Source organism: Sarcophilus harrisii, chromosome 1 (genome assembly GCF_902635505.1).
Source record: "Sarcophilus harrisii chromosome 1, mSarHar1.11, whole genome shotgun sequence".
NCBI classification, from domain to species: Eukaryota; Metazoa; Chordata; class Mammalia; order Dasyuromorphia; family Dasyuridae; genus Sarcophilus; species Sarcophilus harrisii.
The window spans coordinates 126,700,285-126,724,057 of NC_045426.1; the positions used below are offsets into that span (position 1 = coordinate 126,700,285).

A 23,773-nucleotide genomic window follows, 5' to 3' on the forward strand; every position below is an offset into this window, starting at 1 on the left:
ACTGTGATGAACTTGGCTTTTTTTCAACATTAAGATGATTCAGGGCAATTCCAATAGTCTTGTGATGAAGAGTGTCATCTGCATCCAGAGAAAGGACTATGGGGACTGATTGTAGTTCATAACATAGTATTTTCATCTTTGTTATTGTTGTTGTTTGCTTGCTTATTTTTTTCTTTCTCATTTTTTCCCGTTTTGATCTGATTTTCCCTGTGTAGCATGATAAATGTGGAGAGATTTTAAAAAAAAATACATACTCTGTAGATTATATTTATTTTTGCCTCCTCCACCCAAAGAGGGCTTATATTCCTCAGAGATATGAAAAGTAAGATCTCACTTTTTAATGCAGTTTAGGGTATATTGACCAATCATTTTAACCTATATCCTCTAGTGAAAGTTATAGTTCACATTCTTTGAGTTTTCTCCTTTTCTAAATAAAACCTTGTTGCCCATTTTTTTTACAAATGGTTAACTTATCAGGAGTTGATGCTCACCATTTTGGCTACTTTGATTCTGACTCAGTTAACTTTGAAAGGTCCCCTCCCTCATTTTCTAAATGAATTCAATACCATCATCAATCTTTTGAAGCAGGAACCAGTGAATTAATACATCTCATCTGAGAGACTATAAAGACACAGTCGTTTAATTTTCTGAAACTGTTGTTTCATTTTAAAAATCGGAAGAAGAATAAATCTTAATTTTCTCATAGATTTATTGCAAGTCATAACTTTTTTGCAGCACAAGTAAAATGTTTTAAGTTTAATTTGCTTTATTATTATTTTCTCCATCTCTTTATTAAATCTAAAAATTAACCAAACAAAAAAATCAAGTTCTAACTTGTAGCATTGACCATAAATGCTAACCTGAAAATGAAAGAGTAGATTCCTAAGCATTTCTGGGCTCAAATAAAATCATGAATTGAAAGAGTTTTGCAAGCCTTAAAGTAATATAAGTGTCAGATAGTTTTTATTTCAGAAAAAAGCTAGTAATTTCTCTTTTCAGAAAATGTGTATATTTGTGTGCTTATGAAAATTAAGTAATATATACATGTACATATGTGTCTATATGTATGTACATATATGATGTGTCTGTTTTATTAAATAACTGAGATTTACTTATATTCTGAAATCTCACTATTTATCTGGCTTCTCAATACTCAATGTCTCAGACTCAGCATAGCAGAAAATTTTTGTTTTTTCCCTTTTTTTTAATTAAAGCCTTTTATTTTCAAAACATATATATGGATAATTTTCAACATTCACCCTTGTAAAACCTTGTGTTCCAAATTTTCCATTCCTTCTCCCCCATCCCCTCTCGTAGATGGCAAGTAATCCCTTATATGTTAAACATGTGCAATTCTTCTATACTATTTCCTCAATTATCATGAGAAGCAAATTTACTTATCCCACACTGGCCAGCTATCACCCATGTTGTAGAGTGATATTCAATTGATATTGATCTTGGCATCATTTTTTCCTGTGTGGAGATCTTTCAACATGGGAAAGTAGAACTTAATACTAACGACTAAGGAAGTAGGACCCTCCCAAGCTAATTGTCACAAAATATTTCATCAATGACGCTACAAAGAATCAGGTTGCAATGGACCCCCCAACACATATTTTGGTACTAACATTTGATTGGTTTCAGATTTAATGATGCAATTGTATAATCAGGCACAAAGAATTGACTTTTCACAGCAATGGTGCAGGCAGGACTAAAATCCAAGTGGAGTACAAAGGATTATCCATAAATTTCTGTGAGATGTTCCTTCTTCGGTAGTGACAAAAATAAAGAAATTACTGAAGTTTATATTAGGAAGACTATGAGATATGTCTCTTTGAAGTACCAGACTATTTCAATGATTCCCAGTGTCAAGCAATGTTGGAACCATTGCTGATCTCAATATGTTTCAAGTCATCAATGAGCAATTGCTGCTGATTTTTATTATTGTTTTAATAAAAAGATTGGTTCATCTACTGCTCCATTCAGTTTCAACTTCATGAAATAATATGCCTCTCCCAGATTAATCCTATAAACTCTAACCTCATTACCATGCTGATGTAGCCTAGACTGGAGATACACATTTGGAACTTTGACAACCACATGATTAATTGTTTAATTGCTGAATTCAAGCAAAAGCATAAGGAGGTCATCTATGAGAACAAGAAGGTTGTCTACTGACTGTGCAATACTTTTAAACATATATGGCATGCTCCCTCTTCCCATAACCAAAATGATAGTAAGATTTACTCCCTCTGATGAATATCAACTTCATTACATCAATCGTGTCCATTTTGAAAGCTGAATTTCTTCCCTGATGAACTAAACTCTGTAGAAAAAACCCTAAAGGAGATGCCAAATCGGATATTCAGGACATTATTTTGGTAGGTACTTCCACCAATATCCTTCAAGCCCAGAAATTTCTGCAGTATTTCTTCAATGGGAAGGAGTCCAAAAAATTATCAATCCTGATGAGGCTGTTGCAATCAGTCTGTGTCCTTCTTGAGATAAATCTAAGAAGGTTCAGCACTTGCTACTCTTGGATATCACTCCTCTTTTTTTCTTGGTATTGAAATTGCTGATGAAATTATGATGTTTCTAATCAAATGTAATACCACCATCTTTACTACACTGATTCAGATGTTTATCATGTACTCAGAAACACTGCCCAGTGTGCCTATTCACCTTTACAAATATGAGAGAGCAGTGACAAAGGATAACAACCAGTTTGGCAAGTTTGAGCTCCATAGCAATCTCCCTTGTCCCTAGGGCTATTCCTCAGATTGAAGTTAACATAATGTAAATGGCATCCTCAAAGTTTCTGCTGGAAGTTTCTGCTTGATTTAAGAATATAGGAAAGGAGAATAAGGTCACCATGACCAATTAGAAATAGTCTGAGCTAAAAAGACATTGATCATATGGTCCAGAAAGCTAAGAAATGTAAGACTGAAGATAGAAGCAAAGAGACAATGTATCCTGCAAGAACTCAACTTGATTCTTATGATTTTAAGGCTACAATACAAGATGAAAAATTCCAAGACAAATTAGTGATGAAGATAAGCATAAAATCTTTAATAAATATAAGAACATAATCCTGTCTGAATAAGAATCAGATTTCTGAGAAAAAATAATTTGAACATTAGTGGAATGAATTGGAGAAGATCTGCAGCCCTCTTTACTAAGCAATGTGTCTGATGGGTTCCCAAGTAGACCAGGAAGAAGAACATTCCATAAAACTTTATAAAAGCTGAAGAACTCAAATTTATAGCAAAGGCAGTGACAATTTAAAAATAACATTGAAGCTGCTGTGTAAATCTGGTCATTCCTACTATTTGAATAGATTCAGAGAGAGAAGTGGACTCCATAGAATTTTATCAGTACTGTAGACAAGTGGAAATGCAATTCTTATTCTGGGGAATAAAAACAATTTAAACTTAGCATCATTAAAAAAAAAAACTGAAGTAAAATTTGTATTCTCAAATAGTTGTGTTTCTTGCCTAAGCTTTAGCATTTGTGTAATAGATATTTTAGGCCAACAGTTTTGTTCTTGTTCTCTATTTTAAATTTTTGTCCATGACTTTCTGGATGTTTCAAAAGCTATTCTTCCTACATTGTAGTTTATTTCTGTTACTGAGCTCAGTTGATTCTACATTTGGTTTTCTCATCCTTCTATCCTTTTTTTAGCTTCGAGTTCTTTTGATTTATATTTTCAAGACAACAGATGAATATGTTCTAATCAACTTTTGTTCAGGCTATACAGTCCCTCACTAAAAGTCTTGTCATTCCTATATTTTAAGCTAAAGTCTAAAAATCCATGTTAACTTTCTGACATCAAATCCTCCAATATCAGATTCCCCCACACCTCCAACCCCTATACCCCTTTCAACAAGCAACACTAATGGAAATACTACATTTGACTCCATGATCTTTTTCTATGGATACTTGTCTGAGAATATTACTGTGTTAGAGAGTAGAAACAATTTAGTGAAGTTTAAAAATCATTAAATTTTTAACTAATTCACAAATCCACCATCAGTGTGCCTGACCTCCCACACCCTTCCAACAATTCCTGTTTTGCTCTTTTACCAATAACTAAGTGGAGCAGTAGATGGAACACTGGGCATGGAGTCAGGCAGACCTGAGTTCAAGTCCGGCCTCAGACACTTATTAACAGTATAAACTTGGGCAAGTCACTTGACCTGTTTGCCTCAGATTCCTAATCTATCAAATGGGGCTAACACCTACCTTGTAAGAATGTTTTAAGAATCAAATGAGATATTTGCAAAGTACTTAACATAGTACTTGGCATGTAATAGGTACTTTAAAATTTTAACTATTGCTGTTATTTTCATCAAAGTTATTGTTGTTATCTTTACCAGTCTGATAAATGTAAGGTGGAACTTATTATTTTATTGTGCATTGCTCTTATTATTAGTGATTTAAAACATTTTTGGTATGGCTGTTGATAGTTTGAATTTCTTTATTTGAGAATTGTCTGTATTCTTTGACAACTTATCTACTGGAGATTATTATCTTTTATTAGATTTTTATTTGGGATTTTTTTAAAAATATCTTCCCCCAAAATTATTACTTTTGCAGATGGCAGGATGTATAGTATTTAAGAAATCCTAGGAATTCAACTCTTCAGCTATATTTAATTCTCTCAATTTCTTTTTCTTGTTTTATTGTTTGATAAAGAATTTTCAAAAAAACACTCTCATATCTGTTTTTTATCAGAGGATATAGAGGCTTTATAAGCCTAAGTAGTAAAACAAGGCAGATATACTTTTATATAGTGAAGTTTTATAGGGTCAAGAAATGGAAGATCAGAATATCTGAGTGGGCAAAAGTAGGGCAGAGTTAAGACTGTCCTGGAGACTTCTGACTCATGGTCTACTTTTATTTCCACCATACTACACTGTCTCTTAAATATAATAAAGATAATGAAAGATAGACTCAGGGCACTTCAGTTCACAAAGCATTTCTTCACAACTTAACTGACTTATGTTGTTATAGATAACTTGCTGAAATAACTAATCAAAGTTGATATTTACAGTCTTGAGGCTCACAAAACACTTTACATAAATTATCTCATTAAAAAAAGAACCTTGGGAGGTAAATACTAGAGCTATTATTATCCAAATTTTATAGATAAAGAAACTAGGGCTCACAGTGTTAAAATTAATGACACAGTGATACATTCAGTTGTTTTTCAGTTATGCCCAACTCTCCATGATCCTATTTAGTATTTTCTTGGCACAAACACTATACTGGGGTTTGGCATTTTCCTTTCCTGCTCATTTCACAGATGAGGAAACAGAGGCAAAAGCAAGGTAAATGACTTGCCCAGGATCACACAGCTGGTAAGTATCTGAGGCCTGACTCGAAATCAGGAAGATGAATCTTCCCGATTCCAGGTCCGGGGTTCTATCCATTGCACAGCATAGCTGCCTATAGATCTCTAGAAAGTGCCATACCTGAGCAGGAACCTAGACCTAATGGCTCTGAATCCAGTCCCCTTTCCATTACAAAAGCATTCTGTATTTGCTCATTTCTGAGAGCCACATGAGTTGATTGCAGCCCTGGATGATGATTATGGAGCTATTTGGAGTTTTCACAGTTAATCACCTGTGCCATGATCCATTTTGAAAACTACTTTAGGTGAAGAAGCAGTATGGTGGATTGGGTGAAAAGCTAGATTCAGAACTAAAAAAGGCTTGGATTCCTGTTCTGTCTCTGATACAAAATGGTGATAAGACCCTATGCAAGTCACTTAACTTTTGAATTACCTAAAACCAATATACTCATAAGTCTGATTCCAAAACAAAAACAAAAAAAAAAAAACTTTAAATGATACTGACTTGTGAAAAATTTATATTAGACATAGCTCTTCTTGACATCCTATGATACTTTACAATGTTCCCATTTATAATCTTTACTGAATTTAACCTTTAAGATTATTTAATATGATTTAATATCCAAAAGAAATTCTTAATGATATGCTATTCACAAAAACAAGTTTTTAGAATGAAAACAAAAATAAATTCACAGACTCTCTGGATATGAGATCAATTCATATGTGCCTTGTTGTTTAATAAATTATACTTAGATTGGAAAGAGGGACATAGTATATAATGGTTAGAGAGCCATGGGTTCAAGTAATATAAACTGGCTGTGTAACCATCAATTATACTTCACTTCTCAATGTACCTTGGGCCACAATCTAAGCTTGTATATTACAGAAACATTACCCATCTATACCCATGGAGGACAATTCCATAGCAAGGGTTTCTTAAACTGAATAAAATCACAGTTTTTTTAAAAAGTATAAAAATACACTATCCTTTTATAAAATGACTAAATTATAAAGCTCATTATCCCCCAATTAATACTTTAATATGCTCATCAAAGTCTCTTTTTTAGCTAGAAGATACATATTGACTTATAGTATGTGTCTGTTGCATAAACACCTAATATTATTCTAGCATTTTTTTGAATTGAGAATTATATCCTTTTTGTAATTTTTTTCTTTCCAAACAGTGTGGAAAAGTTAACTGAAGTGGCTCACTACCACATTGAAACTTCAACTAAGATTCAGTATGAACTTATTTTAACTGGTGAAGACTTCTTCATCAATGGCGATGTGAAAGTCTTTCCAGATCCTCTTCCTCCCATCCGGCCTCCACCTGTGGAGAAAGAAGTAAATACTTGTCTCACTATCAAACAGCTCAACACCCTTCGAAATGAATTCATGGAAATGGCACCGAAAGGTAGGAAAAATAATTATTGATCCAGGCATCTCCAAGGAAATTTAAAGTTAACCTCTACAATAATTGTCACTTCTTTGAAGAGGTAGGTAAAATTTGCTCTGTGGAACTGAAGCCAAGCAAGTAAAATTCTGTTCTCCTTTGTTTCAAAGGAACATTGTACTGAACTTATCCTTCAAGATTGAGGCAATCAAGTTCAGTTATATCTTACATACCATATAATGTGAGTCATTGCAGGTGTGTATTGAGGCTTGAGAGAGTTAATTGTTAGAAGTTCATTGCAAGAATTTTTGCCTCAGGAATCAACAAAAACTACAAATTGGGCCTTGTTTTTTTTTTGTTTGTTTGTTTGTTTGTTTGTTTTCAATTGTGAAAACTTAAAAAGGTGAGGGAGAAAAATGTGAATGCAAACTAAGCTTTAAAAGCACATCCTGCACATATTTTCCCTCAGAGAGCTTGTTGTTAAACATGTACCAGGATAGCCCTGGGTATGTGTACATACAAACATGTGTTCATGTTTGTACACAATCTCTCCAAAGGGTATTGTAGTAGGTGAACACATCATTGTAGCTTCAAGTGTGATTTCTTCCATCAAAAAGCTATTGACCAAATATGTCGATTGTCTCCCTTCAAACATGCAAGTACACAGAACAAGCATGTAATGATTATCTTCATTTTATAAACAGGAAAACAAAGGCAAAAAATGAGTTAGGCTCCAATATTCTGGAATCTGTCTGTGCTAACTCATAGCCAGGCTGCTGCCTATTATCTTGACCTCCTTTACCTGTGTTTCCTTTTAAATTGCAGAAATAATCTCCTTTTTGAAAAACCAGCTCTTTTCAGCAAGACCAGCTAGCTAGAGTATTTCACATCTAACATTTCCATTGAAAGAGTATCACTCTTCTTTTTTTGTTAGATTACTATTTAAGCCAGAGAGATGAAGGGAAAAGGAATAACCATTTATATGGTGCAAACTATGTGTCAGACACTGTGCTAAGTCATTTACAAATAATAACTCATTTGATGAGATATTTTCTTAAAGTGATCCTTATTTCTCTGTGAATTGTTGTACAGTTAGTACCTAGGAGCATCCATACCATTGGTCATAAATATGGTTATGCACACAAGTAATGAGAATCTGAACAGGTTGTATATTGCCTTTATGTGAATTCTTGTTCCCTTCACAACTGACCTTTCAACCTGGTTTCACTTGGATTAAAATGCCATACAGTTAGGAGAAGAGGAATGTTGTTTGTATAAAAACAAGTTTTTAGAATGAAAACAAAAATAAATAAATAAATAAACAATGCCTAACAACCAGAAAATAATTGTTTTAACATCTCTGAAAAATGTACTCCAGCAATCTTGGCTCAAGGTCATGCTTGGGAGTTCTCTGTTTGCTGACTAACTTCAACATTCAGGGCTCAGAATGATATCACAGAGCTCTGTTTTTGCCTAGTTTGTAAGTCTCCCTTTGGGTAAGAATGATCATTATAGGTAGAAACTCCTGGTAGCATCACTGGCTTTCATGATAATACTCATTAATTTTTTTTAAGTTCCTCTAATTTAGAAAAAGGAAAAAGGAAATGGTCCCTGTTTCAAAATTCCGTAATTTCAGAAAGACATGGTAGATGAAGTGATATTCATCATAAAAGTGGAAATAAACAGAGCTGATTTAAATTTAGTAAATTTCTTAATTCTTGCAAAACATTTTAAAATACAGATATGGGGAAATAAGCATTTTAGCATTTCCTCATATCTGTTCCAGTGTACATATAATAATACATTAAAGGAATCTTCAGTTTTCTGGAAATCTGAAGAGATTTCTGGAAATATAATAAAATATGCTTTTCTTTTTAAAAAATGACATTTAATATTGCTCACATGTTGTACCCTCACCAGGGCTTTTAAAGTCAAATTTATAAGGAATGTTAACTAAATTACTTTTTGACATTTATATTCCTGTGGCATTACATTACCTATATGCAATTTCTGAATAAAAGGGATATTGTTTGGTTAAAGAAACTAAATACCTAAGAATGTTTACAGGAGATGGTAGGTATCTAATGCTTTCATTACTAAAGAAATTGCTTCTTCATGTGATTTAACCTATTTGAATACCCAATTTTTTTTAATTTAAAGACTTTATTTATGATAATGTTACATAAAAGTTCAAAGAATCATAGATTTACAGTTGAAGGAGATCCTTTAGATCTATTCTCTTTCCCCATTTTTAGCTGAAAAGAATAAGTCAGAAAGGTTAAGTGACTTCCTACATGAAGTAAAATTTGAACCCAGGTCCTCTAAGTTATTTTGAAACACACATATACATTAAAAAAACCTCTTGTCAACCTGTTTGTTAATCTAAAGATTCATACCTCAGATACCATCTAGCCCAATCTTTTTATTTTTCAAATAAGGAAACTGAGGCATAGAAGGACCAAGTGATTTCCCCAAAACAGAAAAAGTAGTAAACGAGAGACAAAGCCAGGATTCAAATCCAGGTCAGCTGACTATTGATCCAGCATCCTTCCCAATCTATCACACTGCCCTTTCACAATTCATTATCCAGTTATTTTTATTACATACAATGCTCCATGATCTCCTATGGGTTTTCTTGTCTAAGATACTATTTGCCATTTCCTTCTCCCACTCATTTTACAGATGAGGAAATTGAGGCAAACAAGGTTAAATGAGTTGGCCAGGGTCACACAACTACAAAGTACCTCATTTCAACTCAAGGAAAATGAGTCTTTCTGATTCCAGGTCTGGCACTTCTATGTACTATGGCACCATTTACCTATCTGTATGCCCCCTCACATAGATAACTAGAACTACTAGAATTATAGGTAAGACAATAATATAGCAAGAGCAAAAGATAATTGATTGAATCTTTGTTCACCAGTCAATAATACTGGAGAACACTCTTATACACACTATGGACCTTCAACAAAGACAAGAATCACACAAGATGTACTTCTTCCCACTGTCATATGCTATATGAGTAACTTAAGATGAATTGCTAAAATCTTACTACATTTGTGCAGTTCTCCCACCTAAGAAAGTCCCATATATTTAGAAGTTTGAGAACTAATCAATCAGTTCTTCCAGTAACGCTCCCACAAATAATACCTCCCTGATACCCCTCTTTCCTATACTTCCCTTTATGCACTTCAGGAATTTAGGGAAGGACCTAATATGTCCAGATATCCTCTAACTAAAACATCAATTCCACTTTTGAATTTGCTCTTCAAATGATAATGTGAAATTTCTCTGTGTTTCATTTTAGTTTTTCTCCCATAAAAATGAATTTGGGGGTCAGAGGGGCAAATATAGTACATCTGAAGCAATGCTTTCCCTTGAATCATACCAAAGAGATAGAAAATTGTTTTGTATTGTTAGATTTTATCTCAGGGTTAATTCCTTAGAATCTGATAGAATTCCCATTTCAAGGCTTATTGCTTTCATATTGTCACCAACCATTACCACTGAAAGCTAGAGAAAAATGAAATTAGGATGATATCATTTTGTTCTCTTTGGTGCTCTCTGTTCCTGCCTGCCAGATACTGATTCTCTGACAACTATTTTTACCCTGGTCACTACTACCTTTTAGTCATGACTCAAGCAATTTAACTCAATTTAAAGGCTCATAGAGAAAATTGTAAGCTGAAAAATACTTAATAACTTTAGAAGATCTTGGAGTGAGGGCCATTGTGAGTTCAGTAGAACCAAATCAATTAACTCCCAGAAATCTAATCTCTCAGGTGTCCAAGAATGATACCAGAAGAGAAGATGGACCAGTGTCATAAAAATACATCAATTCAGTCATTTCATGTAATCCTTTGAGAAAGCAGCCCTTTGGGAAAAGTCCCATAGTTCATAGCAAATAACACTGCAATGGGATACTTTGAGAGCCTAATGTATTGAGCACACAAGCTTTGAAAGACTTCCATCAGGAGCATCACAGTGCATCCTGATAGTAGAAATGTCTGTTTTTTTGTTCAAATGAAAATTCTTCCCTACTTATTGAGGGAATTTGTATGGTTTTCATATAGGGCTTATTTATTAGGAATATTATTAGTATTTCAGAGAAAGAACATAACTTTTCAACTTTTAGTATCTAAACCCATGAGGCATCTCGCCCCAAACTCCCCAGACAACTTTAAGATCTGGAAACCACTGGTCCAGGCCAAGAGAGCATGGATGTTGTCAAGGCTGTAGCTGTTACTGAATTTGTGTCCTTGAGTTATTGATTTATCCTGTGCCTAAGAACTCAAGCATGTTACAATATATCACTATGAACCTTGCTAGTTAAAATAAAGGTCTGATTGAAGAGGTTCCCCAACTACATAGGCTATGCAGTGGATCTCCATTTAAATTACATCTCTGATACTGGCCATTTAATCTCGTTGGGTCTCTTTAACATGAGGAATTTGGCCTATATGTTTCCCTTTTGGGTCACTTGAGAACACTGAAGTACTTAGCTTGGACTTCACTAGCAGAATAGCTTGACTTCTGGCAATAGTAGATGATCTATATTCTATCCAGATCAAAGGCATCTATCACAGTCCCAGAATCCCCATCTTCACCAGATTATTCTACTAACAAGTCCATGTTGGGAAAGCAAGTTTTATTGTTGAAACTACAATCTGTCTATGGCTTGACCATTTAGTTTTAATCTTCAGTTGAGATTGAGATGTCACACTTAAACTGTGAAAAAATATAGCCATATGAAAACGATTGGAATACAATTATAGAAAGGAGCCTGTCTAGGGCATATAGGTCTAGGGAAAATTGATATCAAACAAAATGGGCATCAATCTGAGTCTACTAAATATGAGATTTGTTCAGTATTTAGGCATGCATTGTATTTTCATAACTATCTGGTTATTGTTTAGACCAGAGACATCAAAACACAATAGTCTCAAGCCACCTGAACCAAATTAAAATGTAATTGAGAAATATTTGACAAAAAATAAATAAAAATATAATAGGACACAAATAATGTTAATATGGTTTTCATAATGTTGATATGCTATCCATAGGAATTCTTATGTATGGTTCAGTGGCCCATTTCTATTTGACATGTACAGCATTGATTTTAAACCATGTAAATTTAAATTTAAACCAGAATTACAGCTTGCTTTTTTACTGTTACCAACACTTTTTCCTGATGAGGAGTATTACTCCTTCCCCAAGTCATGTTTTAAAAATCATTCTGCAATGACTTCCCCCAAATACAATGATATTATTCATTGGCTGTTTTAGGAATAATTATGACCCTGTGAATTCTTCCACCTTTAATTCTTGGGAGCAACTACACTTTTGGTCACCATTCTGTCTATAATAATAATGATGATGATGATATGGCAAATTAAAGATGAATAATCACCTTTTGAGAAATGAGGCAACATACTGATGTCCATTATCTATTCCAAACATACGTTATCAATTATGCATTTGTTCTCTTTCCATATAGGGAAACAAATAATATAAGGAAATTGTGTTAAAAAGAATAATGGAGACTGGGAGAGATATCTTTTTAAATAAATCTCTCAGAATCACAAAAATTTAAAGGTAAAAAAAACCTAAGGGATCATTTTGTCTAGCATCCTCATTTAACAGAGAAAGAAATAGAGGCACAAAAAGTTAAGTGGAGTGGATTGTCTATGGCCACAATGCTGGTGAATGGCCCAGGACAGGAGAGATCAAGGTTCTTGAATCATAAACAACTGTTCTTTCCAGACTACTTTTCCTTTAGGATCAATCACTTCTCATGGAATTCCATACAATTACACATGTATAATAATAACATTTTCACATCAAGACTTCCTTCATTTACTCTGCTTACAAAGAATACTTACATAGATATAGTCTTCAAACCATTTCTGTTATCTTCAAAATCAAGTAGCTGAAGAGAATTAAAAAGAAGCAGTGGAGATGGCTCCCAGAGGGAAAAATAGGAAGTTTCATTGCCTTCTCTCACATTTGGGTTATAGAACTTTTAAAAAAGAGGGTGGCAACCAGAGCAGCAATAATACACATTTGTAGGAAGCAATTCTGTTCAGCAAACATATATTCTATAGCTGCTCTGTATGTGATACTCTATAAAGTATTGGGCATGCAGAGATTAACACAGCAGCAGCAGCAGGATTTCTTATTGAGAGTCTTATATTCTACTTGGGAGTAGGGAGGTATGGGGAAGAGAAAGAGATGAAATCTATACAGAAAATAAGTATGCTATTAGGTAAACTATAATGGGAGTAAAGAAGACAAAGTATTCTAAGAAAATCTTTTTTAAAATTTATTTATTTTTTAATAGCCTTTTATTTACAGGTTATATATATGGGTAACTTTACAGCATTGACAGTTGCCAAACCTCTTGTTCAAATTTTTCCCCTCCTTCCCCCTACCCCCTCCCCCAGATGGCAGAATGACCAGTAGATGTTAAATATATTAAAATATAAATTAGATACACAATAAGTATACATGACCAAACCGTTATTTTGCTGTACAAAAAGAATCAGACTCTGAAATATGGTACAATTAGCCTGTGAAGGAAATCCAAAATGCAGGTGGGCAAAAATATAGGGATTGGGAATTCAATGTAATGCTTTTCAGTCATCTCCCAGAATTCTTTTGCTGGGCATAGCTGGTTCAGTTCATTACTGCTCCATTGGAGCTGATTTGGTTCATCTCATTGCTGAAGATGGCCAGATCCATCAGAATTGATCATCATATAGTATTGTTGTTGAAGTATATAATGATCTCCTAGTCCTGCTCATATCACTCAGCATCAGTCCGTGTAAGTCTCTCCAGGCCTTTCTGAAATCATCCTGTTGGTCATTTCTATTCCATAATATTCATATACCACAATTTATTCAGCCATTCTCCAATTGATGGGCATCCACTCAGTTTCCAGTTTCTGGCCACTACAAAGAGGGCTGCCACAAACATTCGTGCACATACAGGTCCCTTTCCCTTCTTTATGATCTCTTTAGGATATAAGCCCAGTAGTAACACTGCTGGATCAAAGGGTATGGACAGTTTGATAACTTTTTGAGCATAGTTCCAAATTGCTCTCCAGAAGGGTTGGATGTATTCACAGTTCCACCAACAATGTATTAGTGTCCCTGTTTTCCCACATCCCCTCCAACATTTTGCATTATCTTTCCCTGTCATTCTAGCCAGTCTGAAAGGTGTATAGTGGTATCTCAGAGTTGTGTTAATTTGCATTTCTCTGATTAATAATGACTTGGAGCATCTTTTCATATAGCTAGACATAGTTTCAATTTCTTCATCTGAGAATTGTCTGTTCATATCCATTGACTATTTATCAATTGGAGAATGGCTTGATTTAAGAAAATCTTTAGAAAGAAATTCACACTAGGATGCAATAGAAACAGCTGGATTTGAGGGTTAGAAGACCAGAATTGGAATACTATCTCTGCTAAATACTCCCAGTTTGGGTATTGCCATTGACCTGCACATTTAACCCCTCAGATTCTCAGTTTCCTTATCTACAAAATGAAAGACTTGGATGATGTCATCTCTAAATTTTCTTGAGGTTCTACATATTAAACCCCATACTTTAGCCCTAATAAATACTTCACTTAAACTGTTTGAAATATGCAGAAATCAATAGGGAAATTTTCATCTCAGGTCCTCTTAGGAAAAAAAAGTAGAACAAAAGAGAGCAATTAACTTTCAGTAGTATTGTGTCACCCATCTGTACTGAGGTTCAAAAAAGAAAAAAAAAACTCCATTAAAATGCATTTAAAGAGCAGCCAGGTAACACAGTGGATAGAGGACTGGCCCTGAAGTCAAGAAAACCTGAAGTCAAATCCTACCTCAGATACTAGCTGAGTAAATCATTTAACTCTGATTGCTTCCAAAAAATAAAATAAAATAAATATATTAAGTGCTTATATATTTAGCATGCCACAAAACTATATGAGATAGAATTTAGTATAAGATAAGCTACCTACTAATAAATCTAGTTGGGGAAAACATGACATATATTGAAGAAACATCTTTAATATTTCACATTCACAATCTAGTGTAATTCTTCCCTTCATGAACAGTTTTCAAACATTCCCAACTTCTAAAATGATTGTTTTCATGACTTCCCTTAGCTATAGTATCCTTCAGTCATCCTTGGAAAGAAATTCTTCAGTTTGGCTAAATCTCTAGGATCCTGGTTCAAAAACATTGTGCTCATACTCAAATCTCTTTCAGTTTTATATAGGACATGTTTGAGCTAGTGCTCTGCTCCCTTAGGCTTTACGAATCCAGGACCATCTCCATGTCATGATGAAGCAGGCTGCAGAGAGGAGCCTTTGTGGAGTATGGCATGTTTTTCCGCATTATATGTATAGATATATGTTTGTGTTGATATGTAATGGGGTAATCAGCCATGCAATACAATTAGAAAAATAAAATATTATAAAATGTTTAGTAGAGATAATTGTCCAGAGGATGTAGGAAAGGAGGCAGGTTTCATAGAGACTATGGTAGACCTTGAATGATGGATTACCTTTGGATAGAGAGGGAGAAGGGCAAAGAGCATTCCTGTCAGAGGGGAACATTAAGGTCAAACGGACAGAAGTAGGGAAAATTATGGTGCATGTTAAGGTGAGAATGTTGGGGAGGATACAAACAATAAGGAGTCATAAGCTTAGAAAAAATAAATAAAATAAAAGGTTATATTTTCCCAGTGAATTATGTATAACCATAACAATATCAGACATGACTGAAAAATCTTTTCTCCATTTGTTTCTCCAGCCTCTACTACTAACCCTTAACAATAAGAACCTTGAACTATCTGACCTGCTTTCTATGTAAATTGGGCCAAATGGGACATAAAATCTTTTTTTTTCTTTCCTAGATTCTTTTCTCTAGCAAGGTAGAGAACTGTAAAAGAATATATTAAATAGATCAAGCATATAAGGTACATTTCAATATAAATGTAATAACTAGTGGTTTTTGCCACAAAATTGACCCCCTTTCATATATTTGCAATCAAAAGTAACAACACTGGAGGGCAACTAGTCCTGGAGGGCAATAGAACATTAGCCCTGGTCAGGAGGACCTGAGTTCAAATATGACCTCAGACACTTAACACTTTCTAGCTGTGTGATCCTGGGGAAGTCACTTAACTTTAATTGCTTCAGCAGCAACAACAACAACAAAAAGTAACAACACTGTCCTAGTCAACTAGTCTAGAGTCTGGTCATCTTTGACTCCACTGTCTCTCTTACCCTTTACACACAATCAACAAATTTTGTTTCCTCTTTTTTCATGATATGGGATATCCCTTCTTTTCCATTCCTATCATTAGTACTCTAGTTCAATCTCTTATGTTCCTCCTATCTCTATTTTTTTCCCATCCTGCATAGTCATAATCAAATTGATTATTCCTTGCTCAAAAACTTCAGTGGTTCCTATTGGAGAAATTCCAAATTCTTTATCCCTGTTATTCAAAGTATTCCATAGCTGGGCACTAGACTATTTTTTCAACCTCTTCCTACAGCTTAACCAAAGAAACCCCCCATTAATCAAATTGGTCTAGTCACTATTTTCAGAAAATGGCTTATGCTTTTCTACCTTCAAGGCTCTGTTTATGTTCCCCCCTGCCTGGAATGCTTTTTCCCCATCCTTTCCACTTATCCAAAATGTATCCCTCCTTCAAGTCTCAATTCAAACTCTGCCTCATCCCTAAATAGTTTCCCATGAAATGATCTTTCTTGACTCTGTTCCTATGTACAAGTTTATGGATCTTCTTAAGAGTCTTGGGCCCTGGGGAGGGACTGACTGATTCATGGGGAATTCCAAAAGGTTTAAGAGCTATTATCTTGTTAACGTCATTGTAGAGAAAATGTCATGTAAATCATGATTATATATGTTTTATTGTTAATTTACTTTTTGAAACTATAGCCAAAATACCATGGAAGTACTTTAAAAAAGGAAGCTCTTCAGTTGATACCAGAAGATATGCTGAAGAAAAGAAAAGGCTGAGAAATCTTGACTATTATCTACCTAAGAGAACCAACCAATTTCTGAAAATTTGGCTTAAAAAATATCCCTGGCTGGTATATGATGACAGATCAGACCTAATGTTCTGTGGCTTATGTCGCAAACATGGGGTGAGCTCAGGAGGAAACCAAGTTAGTTTTTTTTATGGCACTAACAACTTTAGGACTGAATTTCTCCAAGCACATGACAATAGTGAAGCTCACGCCAAGGCTGCTCTAGCAGAAGCAATGGGTGTTTCCACCTTGACTGATGCCGCCAAAGAGCAGATGATAAAAAATAGAAACAAAGTAATCCTGGGAAGAATAGAAAACCTTTTTAGGTCATGTCATGCTATTGCCAAGACTGGGCGTCCCCTCAAAGACTTTGTCTGGATGTGCAAACTGGACGATATGAAGGGTGTCGATATTGGCCCAATATTCAGAAGTAACAAGTCAGCCAGAACGTTCATATACTTCATTGCTGAAGTAGAACGCAAGTCACTGAAAGAGAAACTAGAAAAATGTAAGTTCTTCTCCCTCATCAGTGATAGCGGCACGGACAGCGTCATCGAGGACATCAAAGTCATTTATGTGCAGTTTGCATATGAGGGCAAAGTCCATTGTCAGATTGTTGGAGTGCAGACTGTGGACAAAATTGATCCAGTAGCGATAAAAAGTGCTATTGAGAAAACACTCGAGATAAATCTTCAACTGAACCTGTCCAGCTCAGACTGGTCCAAAAAACTAGTTGGGTTTGGGAGTAATAGCACAGCTGTCATGGTTGGAGAGAACAATAGCGTCGCCAGGCTTTTGAAAGAAATCCAGCCATGTGTGCAAACAGTCCACTGTTTTGCACATCGGCTTGAATTAACTTATCAAGAAGCATTGCAGGGCATTGAGCTATACAATACTGTGAATGATCTTCTCCAGAATGTGTATTATTTTTACCATGATTCACCTTCAAATAAGAATGCTCTAATAGCCATCTTTGGAGATCTTAAAATCCGCCCCGTGATTCCCTCTCGAGTTGGCAGCAATAGATGGCTCCCTCATCTACAGACAGCTCTCCAGGTCTTTCTCAAGGGACATTCTGCAATTGTCAAGCAATTGAGAACAGTAAGTATTTTTGGATCTATGATTTTTCTTTAAAATAAACAAAAAAAAAATACACATACCCCCCTGACCTCTTTCACTAAGCATTATGATAATCATTTTGAAGAAAATAAGCTACTGTTTTATTTCCTGACTATGCTATAGATACCTGAAGACAGAAGTATCTTGGATCATCAGAAAGCAACGGAGCTCCTACAATTCCTTCTCCAAGCTGAGGTGGTCAGATTTGCTCACTTTCTACTGGATATAATCAATGTCCTCAGCATTTTGTCCCGAGTTAATCAGGATAGAAATTCATCAATAGGAGATGTATTTGCAACCCTACAATCAACACTAGGAACCCTCAGCATGTATAAAAGAAGGTAGGGTATCTTAGCTGATTAGTGAGCTAGAGCACACCCAACAAGTTTTCTTTAGAAAATTATTCAGCATTTATTTTAATATGTTTCAGACCAGGTCCAAAGGAACGTCTGACTGAGTTTGCCACACATTTTCATGGTAACCAACTTATAGGAAATGGAAATATTTCTGAAGTACGGAACACAGTCTTAACAAACCTCATAAAGCATCTTCGTGATTGTTTCAGTGACGCCAACCATGATGTGGTGAGGGCAACCACTATTGGAAGTTTCAAATTATGGCCTGGAAAGATAGATCAAGGTAAAAACATATTTATACACACACATATATATATATATATATATGCATATACATACACATATATATGTATATATGTATATATGTGTGTATATATGTGTGTGTACATATGCTGATTTACTATCCAGTATATGCTGAAATCTATGTGGATAATTTCTTTTTCTCTGACATTTTTTGGTATCCATCTATAGAGTTTGGTGAGAAAGAGATATCAATTCTTACAAAGCATTATGAACCTGTGCTGGAGGGTGCCAATGTGAAAATTGATGAAGTGGACACAGAATGGAGCATGATGAAATTTGAGATTTATAATAGGTAAGAAGCAAAGCTGAGAAAGCTCAATTGTGGCAAATTAATGTGGATGCTTTTGATGTGTTAGTAGATCTTTGTACATACAGACATACATACATATATATGTATATACTGGAATCTACTAATTCTTGACACTTTTCTTTGATTCTTATAGATTTCAGAACATCCGAAAGTTAACATGGGATTTTGTGAATTCTATCTACTCAATCAAGTATCCCAACATATTGACCCTTGTCGATCTAGTGCTGACACTACCTGCAAGTTCAGCTGAGGCAGAACGTGGGTTCAGTCAGATGAAACTAACCAAATCACAAATGCATTTCAAAATAAAGCCTGAGAGCATGACAGACCTTTTAATAATTCAGCTGAATTCTCCAGACATCAACAAATTTGACCCCAAGGAAGCCATCCAACTATGGAATACCTCTTGGCAGAGAATTACACCTCCACCAACTGACTATATGATAACTCAGTCCGATTGCTCCTCAAACTCAGATAGCCTTTATGAAAGTGATTAACATTGTGAGGGGGAAAAAAAAACTAAAAACAAAGCTTGAACTCCATAGTTTTTCACACAGAGTAAAGAGGTCTTCAGAAAACTGTTATAAAATGACCCCATATTGGAAGTTAAAAGCAAATAATCAACTAAATTTCATCTAGAAGAAATGGTATCCAGATCTACTTTAAGTACCTTACAACTATGAAGGCAATGTTGCTTAAGATGCTTTTTGCTGAAATCGCCTGGGTTTTTGTTGGACTTGGAGTCAGGCTCTGTGAATTTGAATTCTGCTCTAGTCACTTGCTAGCTCTGTTGCCAGAATCTGTTTCCTCCTCTGTAAGAAGGAAATAACAATATTTACACATGGGTTCTTATGATAATTTTGTGAAAGTCCCAGTACCTTGGCTATGGAATGGCTATGTTGTGTAGTAATGGAGAAAAAGTACTGTACATGAAGAAAAAAGACCTGAGTTCAAATTCTGTCTTGTTACCTACTACCTGTGTAACCCCTAAATCCCCCTGAACTTAAAACTCCTGTTGAGCTTTATTTTCCTCTTCTGTAAAATGAGTGAGATGTTGAATTAGGTATTTTCTGTAGACCTTTCCAGAAAATCTTCTAAAGCTTCCTCTCAAGGGCTGTTGCAACCAGAGATCAGCACAGAAAGGACTGAGCTTCCCCTTCACAAAGACATCACAGATTTACAGCAGAGTTCCAATTAAGGGCAAATTCTAAACAAATGTGATTTAGGTACTTAATCTCCCAGGATCTTATTGTCAAGAGAATTTCTATTATATCCCGCTGTCAAATTCACAAATGCATCTCTTTGGTTTTCCATTATCTTTATGGAAATCTTTTTTTGGTATGCTCTATGACATGAATTGTCTTTTTGAGCTCCCTGGAGGGAAAAACACATGAATTTAAAATATCATTACTCTTCTAGGGGGAGGGAAAAGGATTCATGGGCTGCACTCAAATGACCATTCACTTCTGAGTGGTCTTGTTAATAATCAGAGGAAGAGAAGATTATCGTTTTTCCATCCAAGAAATTTCAAGTTGAGCAAGCAATTTGAATTCCTAAAATTTAAAAGTTATTTCACTTTTCCAAAAAGTATCAGAAAATAACAGATTTAAGAAACTAAGACAAGTTGATCATTTAAAATGTAGCATCTCTGTTTCACTCTTTTCATTTCTAAACCAAGAACATCTATGTGCTTTGGACCTAAAAAGACCCCTGATTACCCATAGGATCCCTTCCTGGCTACCAAAGGTACTCTGTGATGTATTATCAATTATTTTCTGTTGTAATTAATTCAATTCTCCTTTTATTTTTAATGCATGTGCATGAAAAACAATCAGCTCTTAAGGATAGTGATTTTAGCTGGGCATAGGAGTACACAACTTTAGGAGGGCTAAAAAAAAAAATAAGCATGCTTTTCTTTCATGTGGTATGTGGAAATGTTTAGCTAATAAATTTCTTCATCAAGCAAATACTTTTCATTCTAATAATTTAAAAATGAGATCAATTCCTTTATCTGTGGAAAGCAAGTACATTATGATACATGGGATTAGGTGAGGTTGAAGTGTCTACTTAGAACATAATAGTCATTTGCATGCATGTAAGCCATTCAACTAGGCCAAAGAAGCTAAACTCAAGTAACTTTCCAACAATTAAAAAAATCTAAGAAGGCATATGGAATATGGGAATGGATGCTCAATACATAAAACATAGAATGCGACTGAATTCTTAAAATACTGGCATTTTTCACTTTTAAGAGAGCAACTTAAGAGGGAATTTTTTATCTTTTGTTTCAGAGAGGTTACATATTTAAATATTACATATTTCAAACATATATTAATCATCCATTTAAGTATTTCTTATATTCTAGGGCAGGAAAAGATCCATGTAATATAATTAAATGTTTTTATTCCTTTACTAGGTTATTTGGGAAATAAACATTTTACTGATATTTTGTGTGACTTGGTGACTTTGAACCTTGGAACAAACCACCTTCCTGAAGCTTGGCTACACCTTACTGTGCCTGAAGTAGGTTTCAATTGTAAATGGGTATGCTGTCATTCTCTGAGTTTCAGAACTTTAGGTCTCTGTCCTTTGTAAGTGAATTATTATTTCTGAAGTAGGTAGTCTGGAACTAAATGTTCGTATGTTTCTGAAATAATAACTTTTACAAGGAACTCTCAAGAGGTTACCTGGTATATAGTGAATTAAGTGTGGGACTGAGAAGGGAGAAAACCTGCCTTCAGATCTAGCCTCTGATGTCTACTAGTAGTGTGACAATGAACAAGTCGTTTAATCCTCTCTTGAGTCTCAATTCCTTCTTTGATATAATGTACATAATATCTACTTCAAAAGGTTGTTTGGAGCCCAAGAGAGATAATATATTTGAAGGACACTGCAAACTTTTAAGCCTACACAAATGTCAGTTATCTTCCATTATTCTGAACTAAATACTGATCTAGTTCAGGTTCCCAATGATTTATTTTATCAAACTTTTTTTGAGAATGATTAATTTATAAAAGAGAAACTGTTGGAAATTGTGGGAAGTACAAAATACAAATCCCCTCTCTGAGAGCTAATAGCTTTATAGGACATATGTTCAATTAATATTAATATTATATAAAATATGGAAGGACAGAAGAAATGTATATAATGTTATATAACTGATGAGAGAGGTCACTTCTACAAGGGGAAAATGAGGAAGGTTTCATAAATAAATTGACATGATTGATGTGAAAACACTGCCATTATCATTGGACAGATGTTTAGGCCTATACCACTATACTAACAAAATCTTATTTGTTCAAGCCTGTAGTACTATATACTTGTTTAGATGCCCAGGAGGTCTGAGCTTACACTTTCTAAAACACAAATGTGGCCATATCACTCACTGCTTTTCTTAAGAAACCTCAGAGGTTCCCTAGTGCCTCTGGGATAAGAAACAAATGTTGTGATTGAGGATTTTGAAAACCCTTCACAATTTGACTCCATACTAGCATTTTGAGCTGATTTCACATTACTCCCCTTCATGTACTCCATGTTCTTTGCCAAACTGGCCTTTCTGAAACTTCATGAAACATGTGAAAATTAGGTTTACCTCAAGAGAAATGAATATGTACATGTAATCCAAAGAATTCATATTCCATACAGACATTTGCATTTTTATAACAGTATGACAAAGGAAGAAAGAAAAAACCACAAATCTTCACCTACAGATATGACAAGGAAAGGGAAAAGGTACAGCAAAAATGGGAAGAGGATAAAATCCCTCTTCCTAGACTATGAAGATAGAACGGTTCCAGAAGAACAAGCAATTTCTCAGCCTAGTGCAGATTGACTGCTGTCTGTCCTGACTCTCAAGGAAACACAGGGAATCTAGTTTGAGATGCAAACAACACATTATGTTGCCTCATTATGAGGCTTTGTCCTTGACACACTCAGGCTCTCCTATATGCTCTGAATCTAGTGTTCTGGAAAATATAGCAACTTAAAAAAAACAAATTCAAGGAACCCCTTAACATTCCTCAACACCATATAGCAGTGGTTCTCAAAGTGTGGTCAAAATAATCCTGGGGGGTCTTTCAAATCCTTTAAGAGTGTCTAAAAATTTAAAATTTGTGTCTGTTTATATATATATATATATATATATATATATATACATACATATATATGCATATAAAACTAACACACATAAAAAATCTTGGACAGTTCCTCAATGATTTGAATAATATAAAGATACTAAGAACAAAATTTTGAGAATCATTGTTGTGTAGGACCTTCCACCTCCAATCTCCATGCTCTGTAGAGGCTTCCCATACATTAGGTGAGATAGAAGTGTCTAATTAGAACACAGCGGTCATTTGCATGCCTGTCTTTGTTTCCATGTCTTAGCATCTCTAGCTTCTTTCCAAGGTTAGCTTAGAGATCATCTGGGATTTGATAGCAATTTTCCAATACTGGAAAAAAGAATGGTAAAAATGAATAGTGACATTGGCCATTGGAAAAATGGGAAGAATGTAAGAAGGTCAGGTAAAAAGGAGAGGAAAGTTTATTCAGATAAACTACTATGAAGAAATCAAGGAATTGAAAGAAAATAGGTTTATGGAAGGCCAACAGAGGCTGAAATTATTATTAATAATAACCCTTACATAGCAATTTAAAGTTAGCAAAAAGCTATGTCGACATTATTACATTTGATTCCCAAGAATAATTTTATTTGTGGAAAATCAAAAATTACTGTCCTTGTCTAAATGCATATTTAACACTGTTTAAGAACATGTACAATTTCACATATTAGAAGTCTGGATCTTAAAATCAAAGGACTACTTTTCAAGTCTTAACTCTACTACTTCTGTGACCTTGTGTAAGCTCCATCAGAATTTCCTCATTTGTAAAATT

At 34.7% G+C, this 23,773-nt stretch overlaps 1 protein-coding gene across 6 annotated transcripts in view; it reads left to right on the top strand.

Annotated features, from left to right (window-relative positions):
- Positions 1-23,773, top strand: part of SPEF2 (sperm flagellar 2) — a 264,940-nt gene that overhangs the window by 200,903 nt on the left and 40,264 nt on the right. For 2 of the 6 annotated variants that reach the window (XM_031964149.1, XM_031964154.1), the window contains 6 exons: positions 6,538-6,767; positions 16,701-17,893; positions 18,035-18,252; positions 18,342-18,550; positions 18,739-18,862; positions 19,014-21,274. In XM_031964149.1, the coding sequence (XP_031820009.1) occupies positions 6,538-6,767; positions 16,701-17,893; positions 18,035-18,252; positions 18,342-18,550; positions 18,739-18,862; positions 19,014-19,377 (2,338 nt within the window). In that variant the 3' untranslated portion in view covers positions 19,378-21,274. Of the gene's footprint in view, positions 1-6,537; positions 6,768-16,700; positions 17,894-18,034; positions 18,253-18,341; positions 18,551-18,738; positions 18,863-19,013; positions 21,275-21,296; positions 21,404-23,773 lie in introns of those variants that run through there. The other 4 variants (XM_031964155.1, XM_031964152.1, XR_004233554.1 and 1 more) reach the window with 3 other exon arrangements.